Here is a 23,699-nt window from a genome sequence, read left to right as displayed (position 1 = left end):
TATTTTTGTTGTAAATCCATTTTCTCTCTTATATGACTTAAAATGCATAAAGCAATAATTATAAATCTATGTTACTGGATACAAAATGTATAAAGATGTAACTTGTGGGAATAAAACGATATAAAGGGAGGCAATAGCTATAGAAAAAAGTTTCTGTATACTAGTGAAACTGGCCTTATTCCAAATAGATTGTTAATTTCTATTAAGATGTGCATGGTAATTGCCAGGATAACCCCTAAGAAAATAACTCAAAAATATATGGCAAAAGTCACCATAGGAATTAAACTGTAATATGACACCAAAAGCAAGGCAATAAAACAAAAAATAAATTAGACTTCATCAAAATTAAAAAGTTTTTGTGCATCTAGAAATACTATCAACAGAGTAAAAAAGTAACTCGCGGAATTGGAGAAAACATTTGGAAATTATATATTTGGTAAGGGATTAACATCCAGAATATAGGAAGAACTCTGACAACTTAACATCATCAACAACAAAAACAATCGAATTTTAAAATGAACACTGGCCATTTCTCCAAGATATACAATTGGCCAAAAAGAACATGAAAAGATATTCTACATCAGGTCATGAAGGAAATGCAAATCAAAACTACAGTGAGAAATTGTACTTCATACCCATTAGGATAGCTATTATTAAACAAAATAACAAGGGGTTGGCAAGGGTATGGAGTAATTGGAATCCTTGTGTATTGCTGCTTGGACTTTAAAATGGTGTAGTCACTATTGAAAATAGTATAGAGTCTGGGTGGTGAGCACACAATGTTATATAGAGAGGACATATTACAGAATTGTATACTTGAAACCTATGTAATTTTACTAATCATTATCACCCCAATAAATTTTAATTTAAAAAAGAAAATAGTGTAGTAGTTCCTCAAAAAATTAAACAGAATTGCCGTATGCTCCAGCAATTCGACTTCTGAATATCTACACAAAAGAATTGAAATCAGGTATTTGAACAAATATTTGTATATCCATGTTCATAGCAGCATTATTCACAATAGGCAAAGGGTGGAAACAACTCAAATGTCTATCAGCTGATGAATAGATAAATAAAATGTGATGTATACATACAATGGAATATTGTTTGCCTTAAAACGGAGTGAAATTCTGATATATGATGTACTGTGGGTGAACCTTGAAAACGTTGCACTAAGTGAAATAAGCTAGTCACAAAAGGACAGATATTGTAGGAGTCCACTTATATGAAGTATGTATATATTCATAGAGACAAAGTAGAATGGGGACTAACAAGTGGTGCTAGGAAGAAAATGGTGTTACTGTTTAATAGGTACGGTTTCAGTTTGGGAAAATGAATAAATTCTAAAGATGGATGGTGTGATGGTTGCAAATGCAAATATACTACTTAATGCTCTGAACTGTATACTCAGAAATGGTTAAAAATGGTAAATTTTATGTATATTTCACCACAACAAAAAATACTTTTTAAAGCTTCCAAGAAAAACTATAATAGAATTTTAAAACTAGGTATCTGTCTTCCAAATTACTGTTGAGTATACAAACTTAACAAAGTAGTATAGAACAAGAATAGGAAATAAACTTTAAGATAGCGTAAACAGGTCAGATGAATGGATTACAATGAAAGATTTGTAGCTATGATAAATAATTTTAGCATACATTGGCATTGTCTCATAGATGCATTTAACTTAAACAAGTTCAATTACTTATATTTAACAAAAGAGAAGTAAAGAATTTTAAAAGTACAACTGTTTTGTGCACTCTACACTTCATGAGCATATTACCGTGAGGGTGTTTGAAATGGGACGTGGGAAACCTCCATTCTCAAAGTTCATTGTCCTCGTTTGCCTTTTATAGTTTAATCATCTTTATCTTTCTTCCCTAAGTGTGATTCTAAAATGTAAAATGTCTTTTGGTACAACATGGCCTCTAAACCCAAGCTAGGTACTTCATCAGGTGTTCAGATGCAGGCACAGTGATTTGTTGCAAGCCATTAGCAAAAAGTAGACTGTAGTGGATTTGAGCAGACAGGATGTCAGTTTCAACATTGTGCCTTTCTTAGGACCCTTCAAGGGTGATTTCAATCCTGCATGGTTTCTCAACTTATGCGCTGACTTTAAACTCTAGATTCCACTTAAAATGTATCTCTTCTTGAGAGAATAAAAAGATATGAAACTATATATATTGTGATCCCAGTATATCTTCACTTAGAAGGATATATAACCAAAGTTTGGTTGGTTTTTTTCTCAAGATGTTTTCTGCATTCTTTTCTGAATTTTCTGCAATGACCAGGTTGATTTTTTTTTCCCTAAGGTGACAGAAAGCTTTCATCTCATGTTCATTTTTTTTCTTCTGCCAAAAAGTGTTAAAACTCTGTTCCTGGAAGATACTATGCTAGATGTTACATTTGCAGGGGTGTGGAAAATAAACATGGCCCCTATAATCATGGAATGTATGTTCATGTGAGGAGACAGATATTAAACAAATAGACAACAAATAAGTGCATACAAAGTGTGATAAAAAAAACTACTATGAATGTTTAAATTAAGGGGTGTGGTAGATGAGGGTAAAGGGGATCAAATGTATAGTGATGGAAGGAGAACTGACTGGTGGTGAACACACAATGTGATATGTAGATGATATATAACGGAATTGTACACCTGAAACCTATGTAACTTTACTAACCATTGTCACCCCAATAAACTTTAATTAAAAAAAATTATTACAGTAAAAGGCACATTGCCATTAATCACCCTCAAAATACCCCCCCTCGCTTCAAACACACTTATCGCATTGTTTTTGCCACTTTCTAAAGCAGTTCTGGAAGTCCTCTTTCGTGAGTGCCTTTAGTTGTGCTGTCATGGCTGCCTCGATGTCCTGAATCAATTCAAAACTTTCCCTTTCATGGTCATTCTGACTTTGGGGAAGAGCCAGAAGTCGCACAGTGCTAGATCTAGTGAATAAGGTGGACGAGGACACACCGTAATGTTTTTATTAGTCAGAAATTGCCATACCAGAAGCAATGTGTGATACCGAGCATCATCATGATGGAGGATGAAGTAAAGACACTCACAAAAGAGGACTTCAGAACTGCTTCAGAAAGTGGAAAGAACAATGGAGGGAGTATTTTGAGGGGGGTTAATGGCAATGTGTCTTTTACTGTAATTTTTTAAAAACTTAAACATTCACCATATCTTTTGATCACACCTCATAATTATAAATGTTAGGAAAATAAGGTCCTAAGAAAATAATAAGAGGACCCAGTTTAATTTTAGGAGCTCAGGAGGCTTTTCCAAGGAAGAAACTTGTGAGCTGAGACCTAGAGGCTAAAGGTGAGTTAGGCCGGCAGAGTGGAGAGTGAGTGTGGTCTGGCCAGAGGGAACGGATGGAATGGGCAGTGCTCCTGAAGCAGGGAAGTTGGATGCATTTGACAAAGAAGGCAGTGTGGGTAGAGTAGAGTGGTAGCTAGATACGATATGGTAAATAGGCAGGTCCAAGATCATGCAGGGTCTTGTAAACCATATTAAAAATTTGAGTTTTATTCGAGTTGGCAACTGTGGTGTGATTCACATTTGTAATATTTATTCTGACTGCTATATGGACGATGGCTTATAGACGGGAAGGCGGGGAGCCAACTTGGGTAGGGAGGGTGAAGAAGTAGAAGTGAGGACACAAGTTAGAAGGCTGTTGCAGTGGTCAGTGCCAGAGATGACAGTATCTAGGATGAGTGATGGTGATAGAAATGGAGAGAAGTGGATACAGTCACCTTATTAGGAAATAGTTCCTCCTGAACTTTGATAGAATGAGGTGAGGGTGAAGGAGGTGTAAAAAAAATGATTTCTAGTGTTCTAGAGTGAGCAACTGGGTGAACAGCGGTGACATTTACTGAGATGGAGAAGTTTGAGGAAGATGATCCAAATATCCACTTTGGACATGTTAAAAATGAGATTCCTGTTCCATATCCACATAGAGATGTTAAATCTGCAGTTGAACATAGACAGAGTCCGTTTGCAGAGTCAGTATGCAAGGGCACCACGAAGAAGGTGGCACTATTCACACCATAAACATACGTTGCTGTGTTATGAAAACACAGGTGAGCATGAAGGTTCCAGAGCTCCTGTTAGAGACCTGGAGCGATAGTGTTAACTCTTCCTGCCCCAAACATAATTACACATACACATCCTACAGCTGTGCACAGATGCAGGAAAATAAGTACACATACACTCATTGGCATACACACGGGTGTAGCTACACTCTTTCAACTGCCTCTCAGCTCCCCTGAGGGTTTTTTCTCTTGCTCATCCACCCACTGTTTTCAGAAACTTCAGTATTGTTCACCACCTGAACCTGAACCTGAACCTGACATAGTCACCTTTCTTGAAGAATGAAGGGTGGTATGAAGAGTGTGCACATGTGTGCTGTTGGTAGTGTGTGTTCTCTGCTTATCTAGAAATATTTGTCAGTAGAAGGAACCCCATGTATAGTTGTGTTGTACCATAATATATACTGACTTAAATTTTTTGTAATTAGGAAAGGGACATCTTGTTCTAATTTCTTCAAAAAAATATGCTGTAAGGGCTAACATTGTTGTGAATGCTTGAATCTGAACCTCAGAAGAAAGGTCCCAGCTAGCGACACATGTTTGTTGGTCATCAACATGTAGATCGTGTTCCAGACATTGGTAATCGATGAGTTCACCCAGGAAAAGTGAGCCCAGTTCTGACCCATTGAGGAACTCCGGCAATGAGACATTTGGTAGAAGAAAGGATACAGAGGTCTTGCCAGAGAGGTGGGAGCAAATAAGAGAAAGTGATGCCACAGAAGCTGAGAAATCCGGCACCATGAGTACATGTGACCCAGAAAGCTCAGTATAAAGCTCAGTAGGATCCTTGCAGTCTGTTTTGAAAAGTCCTTTAGGGTTTATTTATATTTGCACTGTACTGATGAGGCCGATACTTACCGAGTTTTTATTGCATATACATTATAGGTGCTCAGAAAATGCATGAAGTACAGAATTCCAGATTAGAAAGAAAAAAACATTTTCGTAGAAGATCATTCTGTAGTTACTACAAATTCTTATATGTCCAGAGGTGTTCTTTCGCCTGTTATATGTGGCATAAACTCTTTATCAGCAGTGGATATAGGAACACTGAAATGTATTTTTTTAATAAAATTAGTTTCAAATCTCATATTTTTAAATCATATATGTTCTTTTCAATGTTTTGTCTCTTGTATTGTCAGATTAATCTTCCTGAAACATAGCTGATTACGTAGCTGATAATCTTAATGATGCTGCATTTCATATATAATAAAATTTACACTTGTTACCTTGAGATCTATGCCCTGCTGAATTTTGTACCAAACAATTATTTCTTAGGATCGCCTACTACTGTCTTCAATGTATTCTATAATCCAGCCTGACCACAAATGTGTCTGCTCCTCTTTGTTTTCCTGCCTCCTTTTCTTCTAATGCTGTAACCTCTGCCTGAAATGTCTCATTCATTTTCCAAGGTACCATCTATTTTCTCCCTCCTCTGAAAACCTTCCTAAGCTGGCAATTGTCTCCTTTCTGAACTTAGTCTACTCTTATGTCATTTGCTTCTTCACCTTATATCGTTGCAATTTATTGTACATATCTGACCGCTTCAGTTTGACTGACATCTCCTTCTGATTACCCATTCCATTGTAGTGCCTTTTTTAAAAACTGATTTAAGATGTAAATTTTTTGTCTTACTTGAACTTCGTGTCTATATTTGTGTTCATTGTACTACTTTTCCCATTTTTCTGTAGGATCCAATGATGCCATCGCCCCAGACTTCCCAGCTCAGGTGCTGGGCACGAGGGATGATGACCTGGCACTCACTGTTAACATTAAGCACAAGGAGGGCATCTATAGTAAGAGGGCGGTGACCACGGCGTCGCTGTCAGCAGGGAAAAAGTCCTTTCAGAAAGATAACGTGGGTGAGTGGATGGGCTTTGCATGTTTTGTAGCTTTCTTTTTTTTTCCCTGTTCATCCTAAGTGAGAATATTGTCCAGTCTGTATCTTTTTCTGCTTTGTTACACAGACTTTTCTCTAAGCGATTTTACTGGGTATATACAAGAAGGTAAAATATTTACAAAATCTTTTCAAATGCTTCACAGATTTTTGAAAACTGTAAACTTTATTTTCACTATGAGAAATAAAATATGTTGCAACTTCTGAAATGAACAGTATCCAATGAAGTCTGTTTTAGAGACTAGAATCCATAGAAAATCTCGATTAAATTGCCTAATGAATTTATCTGTCAGATGGTGCAAACTAGTGACACTTTGGCAAACACAGATAGTCCTGTGATCTTACTGACAGACACTTGAGCGGGGGAGGATATGGAAAAATTGGCAGGGAATAAAGTCATAGACTAAGGGAACTCCCATCAGAAGTCTGCACAAAGAACTCGCCAGCTATAACTTATCCATAGGCTGCATTGTAAGAATGATGTGTTTGAAATGAAGTCGGGCTCTGTTACCTAAGGGACCTCCCACCTGTTATAGGTGTCTACTGATGCTGTTATTCTTGGTCTCCTTTTAAACTTTGTATCTTAAGGGAAAGCCTTCTCCTGACTTACTCCTGTGTAGCCATTTCACCAGGGGGAAAAAGCCCAGCCTTAGAACTCTTCACCTTAAATGATTAAGAAGGATAGAGGGGAAGATGCCTGCCTGAAGAAATTTAATAGTGACCAATGTATAATAATAGCTAAGTGAGCTCATAAAATATGTCAGAAATAAAAATCTCAGTGGAAGGATTGGAGCATAGAAGTAAGAAAATCTCTTCGAAAGTAGAACATAAAAAGAAGATAAATTTATGCCTGATCACTGCACTGTACACCTGAAGCTGAACAATAATGAATGCCAACTCTAATTTTATATATATGTATATATATATGTATGTATATACTTACAAGAAGCAGAGTGCAGCATTAGGAATAGAGACAGTGGAAATGTAATGACTGTGCAATGTCAGAGGGATAGTGGATGGGGGAGGGGGGTCACACAGTGTGAGGGATATAAATGATAAATGTCTAAGTATTACTTTGTCTTGTGCACCTGAAACTAATAAAAAAATAATAATAATAAATAATAGAAGAAGAAAAAAAGAAGATAAATTTAAAAAAAAATAAGAAAATTCAAGATTGGCCTAAAAGTTCAATGTCAAAAAACAGGTGTTCTAAGAGACAATAGAGAAATAGTTAATGAGAGCCATATATATTAGGGTGAGTAAATCCCCAAATCATGATATTGAGTGAAAAAGGCATGTTGCTTAAAGATACATAATTATATACTGTTTATATAAAACTTAAAGATGTGCAAACAGTTTTGTACATTGTTGATTAATTCATGCAGTATAGTTTTAAAAATTCAAAAACGTCCTTGAGATTGGTAAACTCTAAATCAGTATAAAGGTTGCTTCTGAAAAAAAAGAGACAGGCGTCATTGAGTCTTTACACAGGAAATCATTATGTCTATATGTTTTATTTCTTAAACTCTGTGGTAAACACATTGGTGTTCATTGTGTTTTAAGTTTTTAGTACTCTCTGTTGCCTTTCTGATTTCTTTGTTGAAAAATATTTATACTTAGAGGTAGAAAATGAATTTCTTGTCAACCCATTATAAAATCATATAACCATTATTAACTGTGTGGTGACTGTTATGTTTATTGTATTGGTGATTTTTTAAATGTATTTGCCAACATTGTTTTACACTTGAGTTTTCTTATATGATTAAAAAAGAAAAGAGCTGATTTAAAAAGACCAATAAGATAGATAAATCTCTAGTAAGTATGACCAAGAAAAACAGAAAGAAAATAGAAAGCATTAGATAAGTTTAAAAGGATATAACTTTTCTTCTTTAATTAAAGTTTATTGGGGTGAAATCGTTAGTAAAGTTACGTAGATTTCAGGTGTATAATTCTGTAATACATGATCTATATATCACATTGTGTGTTTACCACCCAGAGTCACCATATATTTGATCCCCTTTACCCTCATCTACCACCCTCCTCCCGTTACCCTCCAGTAACCACTAAACTATTGTCTGTGTCTATGAGTTTTTGTTTGTTCATTTGTTTCTCTTGTTTTTTGGTTGTTTTCAATTTTATATACCACATATCAGTGAAATCATGTGGTTCTCGACTTTTTCTGTCTGACTTATTTCACTCAGCATAATAATCTCAAGATCCATCCATGTGGTCGCAAATGGTATTATTTCATCTTTTCTCATGGCAGAATAGTATTCCATTTTGTATTGTATGAGTACTATATATATAATGTACATGATATAAGTGATTTTCTAGGAGTATACGAAATATGAAAATTGGCTCCATAAAGTAACAAAAACTTTGAGTATGCCAAAGAACTTGAAAGGGTTGTTCATATCTACTTTTCTACTTGGAAAGAGATACCTGATCTAGACTTTTTTATTTACTGTCATGTCAAACCAGCAAAGGACAGATTTTATATAAAGTGATACTTTATTTAAACCATTGTACGCAGAAAAGTACAGAGAGCTTTCCAATTCATGTTATAAACCCCCATAACTGTCACAACTTTTACGTGGGGGTGCCTGAGAGGTGCTTTTTGTCCTAATATATATATACAGAAGTTTTAGGTTTTGTTTTTATGTGTTTTGGGGGTTGGGTTACTTGCCTTTTGTGCTTATTATGTTTTCCTTGTCTGTGGCATCAGGTGATACCATTATTTCAGGTTCCCAAGTTCAAGTTCTTATCACTGGAGATGAGAACCTCTCAGACAAAAACCAGAAAAAGGAGATCTACAGTAAAAACGCAGTAACTAACACTGCCCAAACTGAAGAAAAAGAATCCTTTCAGAAAGATACTGCAGGTAGGTAACTGGATTATCTGCATGTTATTTTCTCCTGGCCTTCTAAAATGAGTGTAACAGAACAGTATTATCTGTTCTCTTCTAGCTCTCTTCAAACCTCCTCTAATTTACTCAATATCTGAAGTAGGATATTAGCTGTAATTTTTATTCTACATTGGCTGGTATAAAATCAAATATTTTATAAAACATTTTTAAAGTGTCTTTGAGACATTTCTGGAGAACTATGACTATAGTGCACAAATTAATTTCATTCCCAGAAATTCACATAATGGTCATTTAAAAACTTTACTGATTATAGAAATCCAGTGCCATGAGATGCCGACGTCCTAATCTCATTGTTGTACATAAGCCTTTGTGCTTTAGCAATTCAGCTTGTTTACTGCCTTAACTACTTATCCAGTTAATTTTGCTTCAATGGGACAATGCTGATGAAAAATGCCTATAAAAAATGAGTTTAAATTAGGATTAGTTTTGGCTCTGAGAGATGAAAACAAAAACAAAATAACGTTGGCTTAAAGAAGGCAGGAAATTATTTCTCTTTCTCGTAAAAATCCAGAAATAGGCATCCAGGATTGACAAGGTACTCCAGAGTGTCAGGAAACAAAGCTCTCTATCCTCTTGCTCCAATATTTTTATCCTCCATTCTCATGCTGTAGCCATCTGGTCCATATTCCAGCCAGCAAAAAGAAAGAAAAGGAAAGAAAAAAAACATTCTTTCTTGAAAATACTTCTCAAAATACATGTATCATCCTATTGGACAGACTTCGTCACATGGTCACACTAAGCTGTTGCCACAGAAGCTGGGAAAGATAATCTTTATTCTGGAGACTACTGTATTTCCCCCAAAATAAGACCTAACCGGACAATCAGCTCTAATGTGTCTTTTGGAGCAAAAATTATTATAAGACCCGGTCTTATAGTAAAATAACACTGGGTCTTATATTAATTATTGCTCCAAAAGCCACATTAGAGCTGATTGTCCGGCTAGGTCTTTTTTTCAGGGAAACACAGCATATGCCCAGCTAAATCAGGGTTCTGTTTTAGGGGAACAGGAAAATGGACTTCAGAGGACAGCTAGTCGTCTGCCACAATGTAATATTTTGGAGCATAATTAGCCACATCTCCTGTTTTGTATATTACTTTTTTCCCAAAAGTTATATTCTGGACCACACTTCAAAATTTTAACCACCTTTTGCTGTTGCTAAATGAATGTTCCAGAAACAGTTTCAATCATGTTAACCTCCTAAATCAAAAAGTTCTCTTTGTCCTTAAGAATAAAATCTTAACTTTTTTAGCAGTCTTTCAGAACAGTAGAATCAGCTCCAAAACAACTTTTCAAACTCTAATTTTCACCTCTTTTCTTTTTAAATCCTATAATCAAATCAACCATATAGTTGCTCTGTTTCATTTTTTTTTAAATAATTGGTTTTTTTTTAAATTACAGTTGATACACAATAGTATATTAGTTTCAGGTATATAACAGTGAATAGACATTTGTATAACTTACGAAGTGATCACCCCAAAAAATCTAGTACCCATCTGATACCATATATAGTTATTACAATATTACTGACTATGTTCCTTATGCTATACCCTTCATCCCCATGACTAATTTGTAACTACCAATTTGCACTTCTTAATCCCTTCACCTTTTTCACCCTGCCCCTAGACCCTCTCCCATCTTTTACCCCAACAAATCTAGTATCCCTCTGACACCATACATATTTATTACAATATTATTGATTATATTCTTTATGCCATACCCAACATCCCCATAAGTACTTTTTTATATGCATATATAAAATTATAGTTGAAAACCCCGTGGCCATCTTTTGGTTACCGACTGTTTTCTAATCCCGTCACCTTCCCCCAGTTGCTCTGTTTCTTAGATGTTAAGTTTCTGACTCCATTCTTTTCTTGTGTAGTCAGTTTGCCTAGAATGCTTTTCTCTTTCCATCTCAGTGTGTATCTCAGCTCAACTATCTTCTAACACCAAAATTAGTTGTTCACTTTACTCCAGAGTTCTAGCATGATCCTTCTAGCAGCAATTAGTTTCTCCTACTTTGACTACTTACAATTCCTTATCTGCCTTTCTCTTCTGGTATAATGTTTTTTACTTTATATGATTTTTGTGTCCATATATATTTTTTAACTCCAATTTAGATCAACAGTTCAGCAGTTTCTAAACACATTTCTGATTGCTCTTCTTATTTTTTCTTCAACACCAGTAACAGTGCCTTTCACATAGTAGATGCCAGAGAGGTATTTTAAAGTATTTTTCCTCACCTTCCTGCCTGGATAGGGTGTTAATTGCCCTCTCTTAGGTTCCAGTGCTGCTTCTGCTGCTGCAGAGCGCTCAGCTCAACCACGGGGCACAACGAGGGAAAGCCCGTCAGACACTATAGCCTTTAAACAGAAAGAGGAGACCCATAGGAAGAGTACGCTTCCCAAGGAGGCCTGGGCAGAAGATGAAGAATCCTTGCGGATAGATACGGAAGGTAATGGGCTTGGGGTGTATGCGTGTAAGAGAGAGAAACAGAAGGCGGGGCTCTGTCTGTGTATTGCCATTTCATTCTGATGAGAATACAGCATCACGATTTAAGCAGAGTTCCATGTAATCTTTTCTTCTTTTTTTATTATGTAAATTACTTCAGTGCTACTTTGTGTAGATGTACATATTGGTTTGTAAAGTAATTGTTACATGTGGGAAAAGATTTGGCAACTTAGAAACAGGATTATAAATAAATACCTAAGGCTGATAGTATTAGAAGTGAGGTATCATGTCTCAGTACTGAAAGAGAGAAAAACCTAAAGGTATTCCAGAAGACTGTAACAAAGACAGAAAGATCCTCAATACAAACTTTTTGATAATTCCAGTAAAAAAGAGCCAAGATCATATCTATTTATGTTTATTCAGGCGCCCTTTTTCTAACATAAAAGAAAAGCATAGAGGACACAAGCCATTACTGCCTACCTGTCAAACTTTATGTCTTCAAGGAAGATAGAACAGTATCCAAATAAGGAAAGAAGATAGTCAAGGAGCTATAATCTACCCATATTGTATTTTGTATATAGTACAGGTGAAGCTGCTCACATCAGTAATGTATAAGAAACAGGCAGCTGGATGGCTCAGTTGGTTAGAGCACGAGCTCTCAATAAGAAGGTCACCGGTTCAATTCCTGCATGGGATGGTGGGCTGTGCCCCCTGAAACTAAAGATTGGAAACAGTGACTGGATTTGGAGCTGAGCTGTGCCCTTCAGAACTAGACTGAAGGACAATAACTTGGAGCTGATGGGCCCTGGAGAAACACTCTGTTCTCCCATATTTCCCAATTCAAAAACAAAGAAAGGAATGTATAAGAAAAATGATTTTCCGCAAGGGTTCCAAGACTACATAGTGGGGAAAGAACAGTCTCTTCAACAAATGGTGTTGGAAAACTGGATATCTACATGCAAAAAATGAACTTGGACCCTTACTTGTTACCATATATGAAAATTAACTCAAAATGGATCACAGATCTAAACACAAGAGCCAAAATTATAAAACTATTAAAAGAAAACATAGAGGGAAATCTTCATGGCCTTGGATTTGGCAGTGATTTCTTAGATATGACACCAAAAGCACAGGCAACAAAAGCAAAAAATAATTATCATACATCAAAATTAAAAACTGTATCAAAAGGTACAATCAATAGAGTGAAAGGCAACCTATGAAAAGGGAGAAAGTATTTGCAAATCATTTTAAGTGATTAATATCAAGGTTATATGTGGAACTTCTGTTACTCAGCAGCAACACAAAAACCCAACCCTTTGCAGCAAGGCAAAGGACTTGAATAAACAATTCGCCAAAGAAGACCTATGAATGGCCAATAAGCATATGAAAAGATGTTCAGTATCACTAATGATCAGAGACATGCCAATCAAAATCACAGTGACATTTTGCTTCATACCCATTAAGATGACCACTATCAAAAGAACAGAAAATAACCATTGTTGACAAGGATGCAGAGAAATTGGAACCATTGTACACTGTTGGTGGGAATATAAAATGGTGCAGCTATTATGAAAAATATTATGGAGGTTCCTCAAAAAACTAAAAATGAATTGCCATATTATCCAGCAATTCCACTTCTGGATATACATCAAAAAAATTCAAAGCAGGAACTCACTCATGTCCATTGCAGCATTTTTCAAATTAATCAATATTTGAAAACAGCCCTGCAAATAAAAACCACAATGAGATATCACGTCACCCCAGTCAGAATGGCTATCATCAACAAGACAAATGGCAACAAGTGTTGGAGAGGCTGTGGAGAAAAAGGAACCCTGATACACTGTTGGTGGGAATGCAGACTGGTGCAGCCGCTATGGAAGGCAGTGTGGAGGTTCCTCAAAAAATTACAAATAGAATTAGCATATGACTCAGCAATCCCTCTCCTGGGTATCTACCCAAAGAATTTGAAATCATTTATACATAAAGACACATGTGCTCCAATGTTCATTGCAGCTTTGTTTACGGTGGCCAAGACATGGAAACAACCAAAATGTCTTTCGATAGATGAATGGATAAAGAAATTGTGGTATATATACACAATGGAATACTATTCGGCGTTAAGGAAAGATGACATAGGAACATTTGTGACAACATGGATGGATCTTGAGAGTATAATGCTAAGCGAAATAAGTCAGACAGAAAAAGCAGAGAACCCTATGATTTCACTGATATGTGGTATATAAACCAAAAACAACAAAAGAACAAGACAAACAAATGAGAAACAAAAACTTATAGACACAGACAATAGTTTAGTGGTTACCAGAGGGTAAGGGGGTGGGGGGAGGGAGATGAGCGTAAGGGGGATCAAATATATGGTGATGGAAGGAGAACTGACTCTGGGTGGTGAACACACAATGGGATTTATAGATGATGTAATACAGAATTGTACGCCTGAAATTATGTAATTTCATTAACAATTGTCACCCCAATAAATAAATTTAAAAAAAATACAACAGCCCAAATGTCCATCAACAGATAAATGGATAAAGAAAATGTAGTGTATATATACAATTGAATATTATGCAGCCTTAAAAAAGAAGAAATCCTGTCACATGCCACAGCATCAGTGAACCTCAAGGATATTGTGCTAAGTAAAATAAACGAGTCACAAAAGGAAAAATATTGTATATTCCACTTATATGCAGTATCAAAAGTAGTCAAAATCATAGAAACATAAAATAGAAAAGTGGTTGCCAAGAAAGGAGGAGGGAGAATTAGTGTTTAGTGGGTACAGAGTTTCAGTATTGCAAAATAAGAATGTTCTAGAGATCAGTTCCACAACAATGTGAATATCGTTAGTGCTATTGAACTTCACACTTCAAAAATGGTTACGGTGTTTGATGTTATGTGTTTTTTACCACAATAAAAAAAAATAAGACTGTATATGATGAGAAAACAGAACACTGCAACTCTTCAATGGGTAGCATAGGAGATATAGCTTTGAAAAGAAGGATGGGAATCTAATCTGTAAAAGCATGCTCTAATCTAGAAGAGAAGAAAATTTTTCCTAAATTTTGCATGCTCTGAATAATTACAGAAAGCATGAAATGTGTTAAATAAAAGTTGAGATAATAATGAGATGTAAAGAAAGACTTAGGGTATCAGAGAACAAACTGAAGGAAAAAATGTACCAATTAAGAGAAAAAGGAGATGAAAGCAATTAGAAAAAAAAAAGAGGACTGACAGTTAAAATCCACCATAATGATGTCTGTTGGTATCTCTAAAGAACATAACAAAAAAAGGATAAAATGTATAAGTAAAACTGAACCTGTAATTTACAAGGACATACCAAGTCCTAGGAAAAATGTATAGATAATAACACCAAGATGGATATTGGTGATAGTACGGAACTTCAAAGAAAAAGAAAAAAGATCATACAGACATTGTAGAAAAATCAAGGAGAAAAGGCAGCCAGGGGACAAACAGAATAAAGAGAAGTTAAAGTATAAATGAGCTAACTTCATCTTTAAAGTTGGTAAGTCAAGAAATATATATGTAAGTATAGTATTTAAAATTATAAAGGTTACCTCTAAAAGTGTTAAAATCCAATTATGAAACATCCATAATATTTAGAAAAATGGTAGGAGCAGCAGGTGTATAGAGGGAGGAAAAAAGAAATCAGAAAGTAAATTTGTAACAAAAAAGACCATAAAATGAGAGAATGGGGTTAGCTCAGTTGCTTAGAGCATGGTGCTGATAACACCAAGGTTGCCGGTTCAATCCCCACATGGGCCACTGTGAGCTGCGCCCTCCTTAAAAAAATAAAAATAAAACGTAATGTCTAAAAAAATATAAAATAAAAAATGAGAGAATGGGTAGTATATAATAAGACTATATAAGTAAATATAAATAAATAAAATTCACCTATTTAAAAAACTCTCAAAATATAAAAAACTCAGGTTAGGTTAAAAAACAAATTGAGTCTCATGCTATATAGCAGGCACACTGAAAATAAAGTGACTCAGAAAGTTTAACAATAAAAGTAAAACAAGACATATGAAAAAGAAATTTGGAGACATGATATTAATATAGATGAGATTAAATTCGATACCAAAAGCGTTGCAGGAATTAAGGAGGAATATTTTTTATGGATTTGCAGTTCACAATGAGGCTGTAACACAAATCTTTAAACATGAAATCGCATAAAAATATATAAAACAAAAACTGGGAGCACCATCAGTAAGGAAGTTTATGTTGCCTTAGAATGAAGATATAGAATAATATGAAAACAACTCATGATATATATTGTTAGGCAAAAGATGCTTGGGTGGGGAGGAAAATTTGCTAGAGGGGGCAGAAATTGCGAAACAGACCATAAACTGTCAGAAAACCCTAGAGGACCTTCAAGGAGAAATGGACAATTCAGAATACATGGGATGTTTCCATTTATTTAGACCTTTAATTTCTTTCCAGTGTTTTGTAGTTTTCAGATTAGAAGTTTTTTGTTAAATTTCTTCCTGAATATTTTAATTTATTGATATTATTGTGAATAGAATGGTTTTCTTAATTTTGTTTTCAGTTTAATTCCAAGTATATAATATAATTGATTTTTTAATATTTATCTTTTACCTTGCAACCATGCTGAATTATTTATTAATTCTGATAGATTTTTAATGTATTCTTAGGATTTTCTTGTTACAAGATCTTGATATCTGTAAATATAGCTTTACTTCGTCCTTTGCAGACTTCACACCTTTTTTTTTCCCCCCCAATTACCCTGCCTAACACCTTAAGTACAGCGTTGCATGGAAGTGACAAGAGCAGACATCCTTGTATGTTCCTGTCTAGGGAGCAGACATTGTCTTTCATCAAATGATTTTAGTGGTGTTTTTTCATAGATGCCCTTTATCAGATTGTGGAAGTTTCCTCTATTCCTAGTTTGCTGAGTGTTTTCATCAAAAAAGGGATTGAATTTTGTAAAAAAACAAAAACAAGGAAAAATTATATATTCCTCTTTAGAGGCTTGGTTGTAAAGAGAAGCAAAGAAGTGGGCCAGACCCTGAGGGAGGATATTAGCGTTTTCTAAAAATATGACATACTAACTGATGCTTTCAGGATGTTGGAAATGATGCAATAAATAGAGAAAGCTTGAAGATACGAGGGAGATATTAAAGTAATAGGATCCAAAATCTTGAAAGGAAGATGAGTTGGGCTCCGGAGCACCTTGAAAAGATGGAGGCTGGGTTCTGCTGTTGCATCTGGAAAGGTTGTAGGTGTAGGTGGATTGGCAGAGGGTGGTGGCATTAGTGTTGCCTACATGATGATCTCTCTGCCCAGAATATTCAACTGCTGTGTTTTTGGTTTTCCTCTCATTTTCACTTTGCGTTTCACCTTCCTTACCTTCTTACATTACTTTTTTTTATCATTCATAGCCTTTAATACAATTTATAATTATATAGCTGCAGTTGCAAATATCTATAGAAACTAAGCAAAACCTCCTAGTTTTTAAATGTTGCTAGCCAATTCTAAAATTGTAGAGTCTTTTTTAAAAATTGAGATATAATTGACATATAACATTGTATTAGTTTTAGGTGTACCACAACATGATTTGATATATGTATGCATTGTGAAATGACTACCACAATTAGATAACATCTATCACCACACAGTTACATTTTTGTTCTTGTGATGAGAACTTTTAAGATCCACTCTCTTAGCAACTTTCAAATATACAACACAGTGCTGTTAACTATAATCACCATGCTGTACGTTACAGCCCCAGGACTTACTCATCTTGTAACTGGAAGTTTGTGACTTTTGACTGCCTTCACCCATTTTGCCCACCTCCCACTTCCCCTCCTTGCCTCTGGTATCCACCAGTCTGTTCTCTTTATCTATAAATTTGGCTTTGTTTTTGTTTTTGAGATTCCACATGTAAGTGATATCATACAGTATTCATCTTTCTCTCTCTGACTTATTTCGCTTAGCATAATGCCCTCAAGTTTCATCTGTGTTGTTGCAAATGGCAGAATTTCCTTCTTTTTTTATGGCTGAAAAATATCCATTGTGTTTGTATACCACATTTTCTTTATTCATCCAGTAGAGGACACTTGGTTGTTTCCATGTATCGGATATTGTAAATAATGCTACAGAAAACATGAGGGTGCAGATATTTTTTTAAAATAGTGACTTCATCTTCTTTTGATAAATACCAGACATGCAACTGCTGCACCATTTTTAATTTTTTGAGGCACAGTCCCTACTGTTTTCCATAGCAGCAGCACCAATTTACATTCCCACCCTCACTACACAGAAAAGGGAACCCTTTTCTCCACATCCTGACCAACACTTGTTATCTCTTGTCTTCTTGATAATAGCCATCCTAACAGGTGTGAGGTGATAGCTCATTGTGGTTTTGATTTGCATTTCCCTTATGATTAGTAATGTTGAACACCTTTTCATGTATCTGTTGACCATAGAATATCTTCTTTGAAAAAATGTCTATTTAGATCCTGTTTTGTGCTGGTCTCAGCCTGTTGGTAGTAATGCTGTCAGTTAGAAAGGCCTGTGGGTGATCTGCAGACATCTCCCCTTTCCACACCAATGCTATGACTGGACCGACCCTTGTGGTTCTTATGGTTGCAAGACACCCTTCAGCAGTAACCATCAGGAAACTCTGAAGAAAAGAAGTTTATTACTTCAGGCCCTGGAACATAGTATAAGACATGCCAGGAACACCCAGCAAGGTCGGGGATAGAGAAAGAAAGAACAAGCATGGACCTGAGGTTCTGCTTTTATTGGGGTAAAGAGTGCCATCTAGGGTTTCAGGGGCTAACTCTTTGTTGGCAAATTTAAAACACAAGAGCAGGAATTCAAAGCACAGAAAGAGAGAAAAAAAGAAAACAACAACCAACCACCCAAAAGGCAAGTTATCTAAATCAACCAGTATCTGAAATAAAGCTGCCTCATAGGTTATGGGTGGGGTGGGGAACACATCCTGGCTCTTTTGTCTAATGGTATGCTGACAATGTGTTTATTCGAGACAGCCTTCCTTAAAGTAGATGTCTCTTTGAAGAGGATGCCTGGGCAATCAAAGCTTAAGTCAGGCACTTGCATTACAAAAAGAAATGCCAGCTGTCAGGGCTTACCTACAGGTATTCTGCTCATTTTTAAATTGGATTATTTGTTTGTGTTTCTGTTGAGCTGTCTGAGTTCTTTATATATTTTAGATATTAACCTCTTATCAGATATATGATTTCCAAATATTTCCTCCCATTCAGTAGGTTGCCTTTTCATTTTGATGATGGTTTCCTTTGCTGTACAGAGCTTTTTGGTTTGAAGTCCTGCTTTTCAGTTTTGCTTTTGTTGCCTTTGCTTTTAGTATCAAATTCAAAAAATCATTGGCAAGACCAATGTACAGGAACTTACCCCTGTTTTCTTCTAGGAGTTTTATGGTTTCAGGTCTTAAATTTAAGTCTTTAATCCATTTTGAGTTGATTTTTGTGTTTGGTGTAAGATAGTGGCCCAGTTTCATTCTTTTGCATGTGGCTGTCCAGTTTTCCCAGCATCACTTATTGAAGAGACTGTCCTTTCCCCATTGTGCAGTCTTGGCTCCTTTGTCATAAATTAATTGACTATATACGTGGGTTTATTTCTGGGCTCTCTATTCTCTTTCATTGGTCTATGTGTCTTTTTTATTTAAATACCATACTGTTTTGGTTATGATAGCTTTGTAATATAGTTTGACATCAGGAAACAGGATGCCTCCAATTTTGTTCTTCATTTCAACATTGCTTTGGTTATTTGTAGTCTTTTGTGGTTCCATACAAATTTTTGGATTGTTCTATTTCTGTGAACCATTAGGATTGCATTAAATCTGTGGGTTGCTTTGAGTAGTATGGACATTTTAACAACATTAATTTCTCCAATCTATGAGCACAAAATATCTTTCCATTTCTTTGTGTCTTCTTCAACTTTTTTCGTCAGTGTCTTACAGTTTTCAGTATATAGGTCTTTTACTCCTTTCCTTGGTTAAATTTATAATTTTTGATGCAATTGTAAATGGGATTGTTTTCTTAATTTCTCTTTCGGATAGTTTGTTGTTGGTGTATAGAAACACAACAGATTTTTGTATATTGGTTTTATATTCTGCAACTTTACTGAATCAATTCATTAGTTCTAACAGTTTTTTGATAGTCTTGAGGGTTTTCTGTATGTAATGTGTCATCTGCAAATAATGACAGTTTGCTTCTTCTGTTTTGATTTAGGTGCCTTTTGTTTCCTTTCTTTCTTTCTTTCTTTTTTTTCCTAATTGCTCTGGCTGGGACTTGCAGTATTATGTTGAATAGAAGTAGCAAGAATGGGTATGCTTATCTTGTTCCTGATCTTAGAGGAAACATTTCAGTTTTTCACCATTGAGTATGATGTTAGCTGTTGTCTTGTTATGTACAGCCTTTATAATGTTGAAGTACATTCCTTCTATACCTACTTTATTGAGAATTTTTATTATGAATGAATGTTGAGTTTTATCAAATGCTTTTTCTGCATCTGTTGAGATGATCACATGATTTTTATCTGTCATTTTGTTAATGAGGTGCATCACATTGATTTGCAAATGTTGTACCATCCTTGTATCTCTGGAATAAATTCTACTTGATCGTGATATATGATCTTTTTAATATATTGTTGATATTGGTTTGCTGATAGTTTATTGAGGATTTTTGCATCTCTGTTCGTCAGGAATTTTGGCTTGTAATTTTCTCTTCTTGTAGTGTCCTTGTCTGCATATCAGGGTAATGCTGGCCTTGAAAAAATGAGTTTGGAAGAGTTCCATCCTCTTGTTTTTTGGAAGAATTTGAGAAGGTTTTGTATTAATTCTTCTTTAAATATTTGGTAGAATTCACCAGTAAAGCCATCTGGTCCTGGATGTTTTGTTCATTAGGATGTTTGAGAGTCTTTTTAAACTTTAGACATTAAACCAGATTCCATGTGTCTTACTATATTCTGGAGAACTTGCTTTAGTGATTCTAAGAGGATTTAGTGAAAACCCTAGTTGCCAGTAATCTAAGTATAGGTGAAAAGGTTCCCATAGTTACAAGTTTTACTTTGTTGCATGTATAGGTCTTTGTTTCTACCCATGCCTTGGAATTCCAAAAAATGTGTATTGATCCTATGTTAGTGTTTACAATTAGGGTTTATGATTGTAAGGTGTTATTACATCTAAAAACGCCTGTTTTGACAATGAATGATGACTGTCAAAAAGTGAAGGTGGAAGAAGGTAAATTTTATGTTAAGTATATTTTACTACAGTAAAGAAAAAATGGAGGAAAAATGTAAAGGTGGTTGACAGAAAGGAATTTTCAGAGGCTCTAAGACATAAAGAGTTTTCTATACACTATGGAATACTATTCGGCGGTAAGAAAAGATGTAATAGGACCATTTGTGACGACATGGATGGATCTTGAGATTATCATGCTAAGCGAAATAAGTCAGACAGAAAAAGCAGAGAACCATATGATTTCATTGATATGTGGTATATAAACCAAAAACAACAAAAGAACAAGACAAACAAAAATTCATAGACACAGACAATAGTTTAGTTGTTACCAGAGGGTAAGTGGGGAGGGGGTGGTAGATGAGGGTAAAGGATATCAAGTATATGGTGATGGAAGGAGAACTGACTCTGGGTAGTAAACACACAATGGGATTTATAGATGATGTAATACAGAATTGTACACCAGAAATCTATGTAACTTTACTAACAATTGTCACCCCAATAAATTTTAATTAAAAAAAAAAGAGATATTCCTTTTTATCCCACTCATTTAATTACTGATGATGAAAATGAAGTCTCATGTTTCTTAGCTGGAAAGAGGGTTAACAATACCTGGCTCTCAGTTTTATCAACACAATACAATTAAAAAGGGAAAAAATACAGATATAGAGCACATATCATAATACCCCACACATAGCAGGCGGTGATTACAAAGCAGCTGCTATTATAATCCAGAGGACTAAAGTGCCTTTCTCAAGGTCACACAGCCAGTCTATGGCAGAGTTCAGCCTAGAATCCAGGTCTTCTGACCCTGCGTCTCAAACATTTACTGTACCAGCTGGCCAGCAGATAGAAGGCATAAATCAGTTGCACAGGCAGTGAATTTTCTGAAACTATATAAGCTGTTTTTCCTTCAGTTTTTTGTTCTATATCTAAAGAATTAAGTGTGAATACTATTACTAAAGACAATGAAAATATTTTGAAAGTCTTTCAAAATCTTTTCTTTTCTCCTTTTCAGAGTCCAGATGTCATTCTCAATTTGAAAATACTACTCATTCTGTGTTCAGATCAGCCAAGTTTTACTTTCATCATCCAGTGCACCTACCAACTGATCAAGATGTTTGCCATGAGTCCTCAGGGAGGAGTGTTTTCGTGAGACATTCTTGGAAAGATTTATTTCAGCATCATCCAGACAAACAGAGAGAATACACTTGTCTTCCCGCCCCTCATCAAAATGAGGAAAATACGAAGACAGATTTTACCAGAATAGAGAGTCTCAGTATCAACGTAAACTTGGAGAACAAAGAAACAGTACCTCCTACTAAAACTCAGGCTAGAGATTATGCAAAATGTGACAAACCAATGAATGAACCAAAAAAGAATGATAAGGTCCCTCCAGAGCCAACAACTCAGCACACTGCAAGTTTGAATGAACTCTGGAACAAGTATCGGGAGCGACAGAAACAGCAGAAACCCCCAGGGTTCAGTGACAGGAAAGAACTATCCTTGGTGGAGCGACTTGACCGTTTGGCTAAACTTCTTCAGAATCCCATCACACATTCTCTTCAGCCCTCAGAAAGTACACAGGATGATAGCAGAGGGGAACGAGACGCTAAGGAATGGAGTGGTAGACAGCAACAGCAGAAAAACAAGCATCATAAAAAGAAACGGTATAAGAGTTTAGAGAAATGCCATAAGAACATAGGAGATCTCAAAAAAAGCAAGGTGCTTTCTACTCATCAAGCTGGGAGGTCCAACCATATTAAAATTGAACAGGTTAAATTTGATAAATATATTTTGAGAAAACAGCCCGGTTTTCATTATATAAACAACACGTCTTCAGATTCTAGACCCTCAGAGGACAGTGAGCTGCTCACAGATACTGCCACCAACATCCTTTCCAGCACCACTTCTGCTGTGGAGTCAGATATGTTGACCCAAACAGATAGAGAAGTGACCCTGCATGAGAGGAGCAGCTCTATTTCCACCATTGACACCGCCCGATTGATCCGGGCCTTTGGCCATGAAAGAGTTTGTCTGTCACCCCGGCGAATTAACTTATACAGCAGCATCACTGACCATCAGAGGAGATTCATTGAGAAGCGAAGCAAGAACATGAAGAGAGCAGTGAACACAGGTTATCCCCAAGTGACTTGTGAGCACACCAGAAGGAAGCACATCCAGGTACATGGCTACAAATTTCCTCTGGCAATGTGACTGCCTTTTTCATGGACTTTCTAGTTCAGCTTTGCATACAGGTGAAAAAAAAGCCCTTTGCCTTTCCTCACTATAACATTTCTTACCAACTGGAAAAGAGTTAGAAAGTGTAGTACATTGCTATTGTGAGTTGTCATTCTTTTCATCAACACTCATTTGTAAATTACCATTTGGATGAAGGGCTTTGCTGCTAAATGCTTCAGAATCTGCAAAGTATACCCCTGGCACAGGGGAGCTTCGAGTTTAGAACTATGTTGCCTGGGTTGTTTTGTTTTTTTATTTTTTCCTTCCGGTCTTTCAAGAAATTTTGAGTTGCTTTTAAACACACACTCACAAGTAACACAATATGATTTTTTAACAGTAAATAAATTGGAATAAAAGGAAATTAAATGGAAACCAGAGAGGGGTGAGCTACAACATATAATTTTTTAAAAATAAATAAGAATTGTGAGTGATAGGAAGATACGTTAAAGCCAAAGGGGAGATAAATATACCTTGTAGATATGGTTGCTAGATGAGAGCCACAAATTTCACTTTGTTTTCTACCAGTTAGTATTGCTAGAATTTTGCGATCAATTACATTAGTCTGTAATATGAAAACAAACTGAATTTTTTTTTTTGAATTTTCAAAAGCATTACAGATATTTCCAGTACTGAGACCTAAGAGAAATTTTACTCATCTGTTCGAGGCCTCAGCAGCGTCCTTACAGTGGTTCAGTAACAAATCCTATAAGGCTATTACAGCCTTAGTCGGGAGTTCAGGAAAGACAGATCTCGAGGGGTCAGCAAATCAGTCCTTTACTTTAACCCAAAAATAAAATTTAGGGTATCTAGAGAA

At 35.7% G+C, this 23,699-nt stretch overlaps 1 protein-coding gene across 1 annotated transcript in view; it reads left to right on the top strand.

Moving 5' to 3' along the window:
• ALMS1 (ALMS1 centrosome and basal body associated protein) overlaps window positions 1-23,699 on the top strand; it is a gene marked incomplete at its 5' end in the record, with an annotated part of 157,221 nt that overhangs the window by 91,560 nt on the left and 41,962 nt on the right. Inside the window, 4 exons of the mRNA XM_081069627.1 lie at window positions 5,790-5,960; window positions 8,721-8,876; window positions 11,201-11,374; window positions 21,663-22,828. Of these exons, the coding sequence (XP_080925753.1) occupies window positions 5,790-5,960; window positions 8,721-8,876; window positions 11,201-11,374; window positions 21,663-22,828 (1,667 nt within the window). The remainder of the gene's footprint in view (window positions 1-5,789; window positions 5,961-8,720; window positions 8,877-11,200; window positions 11,375-21,662; window positions 22,829-23,699) is intronic.

The sequence above is a fragment of the Rhinolophus hipposideros genome, assembly GCF_964194185.1.
Source record: "Rhinolophus hipposideros genome assembly, chromosome: 12".
Classification (NCBI taxonomy): domain Eukaryota; kingdom Metazoa; phylum Chordata; class Mammalia; order Chiroptera; family Rhinolophidae; genus Rhinolophus; species Rhinolophus hipposideros.
Note: the sequence above shows the minus strand (reverse complement) of the source record. Positions and strands in the feature narration are given on the sequence as shown.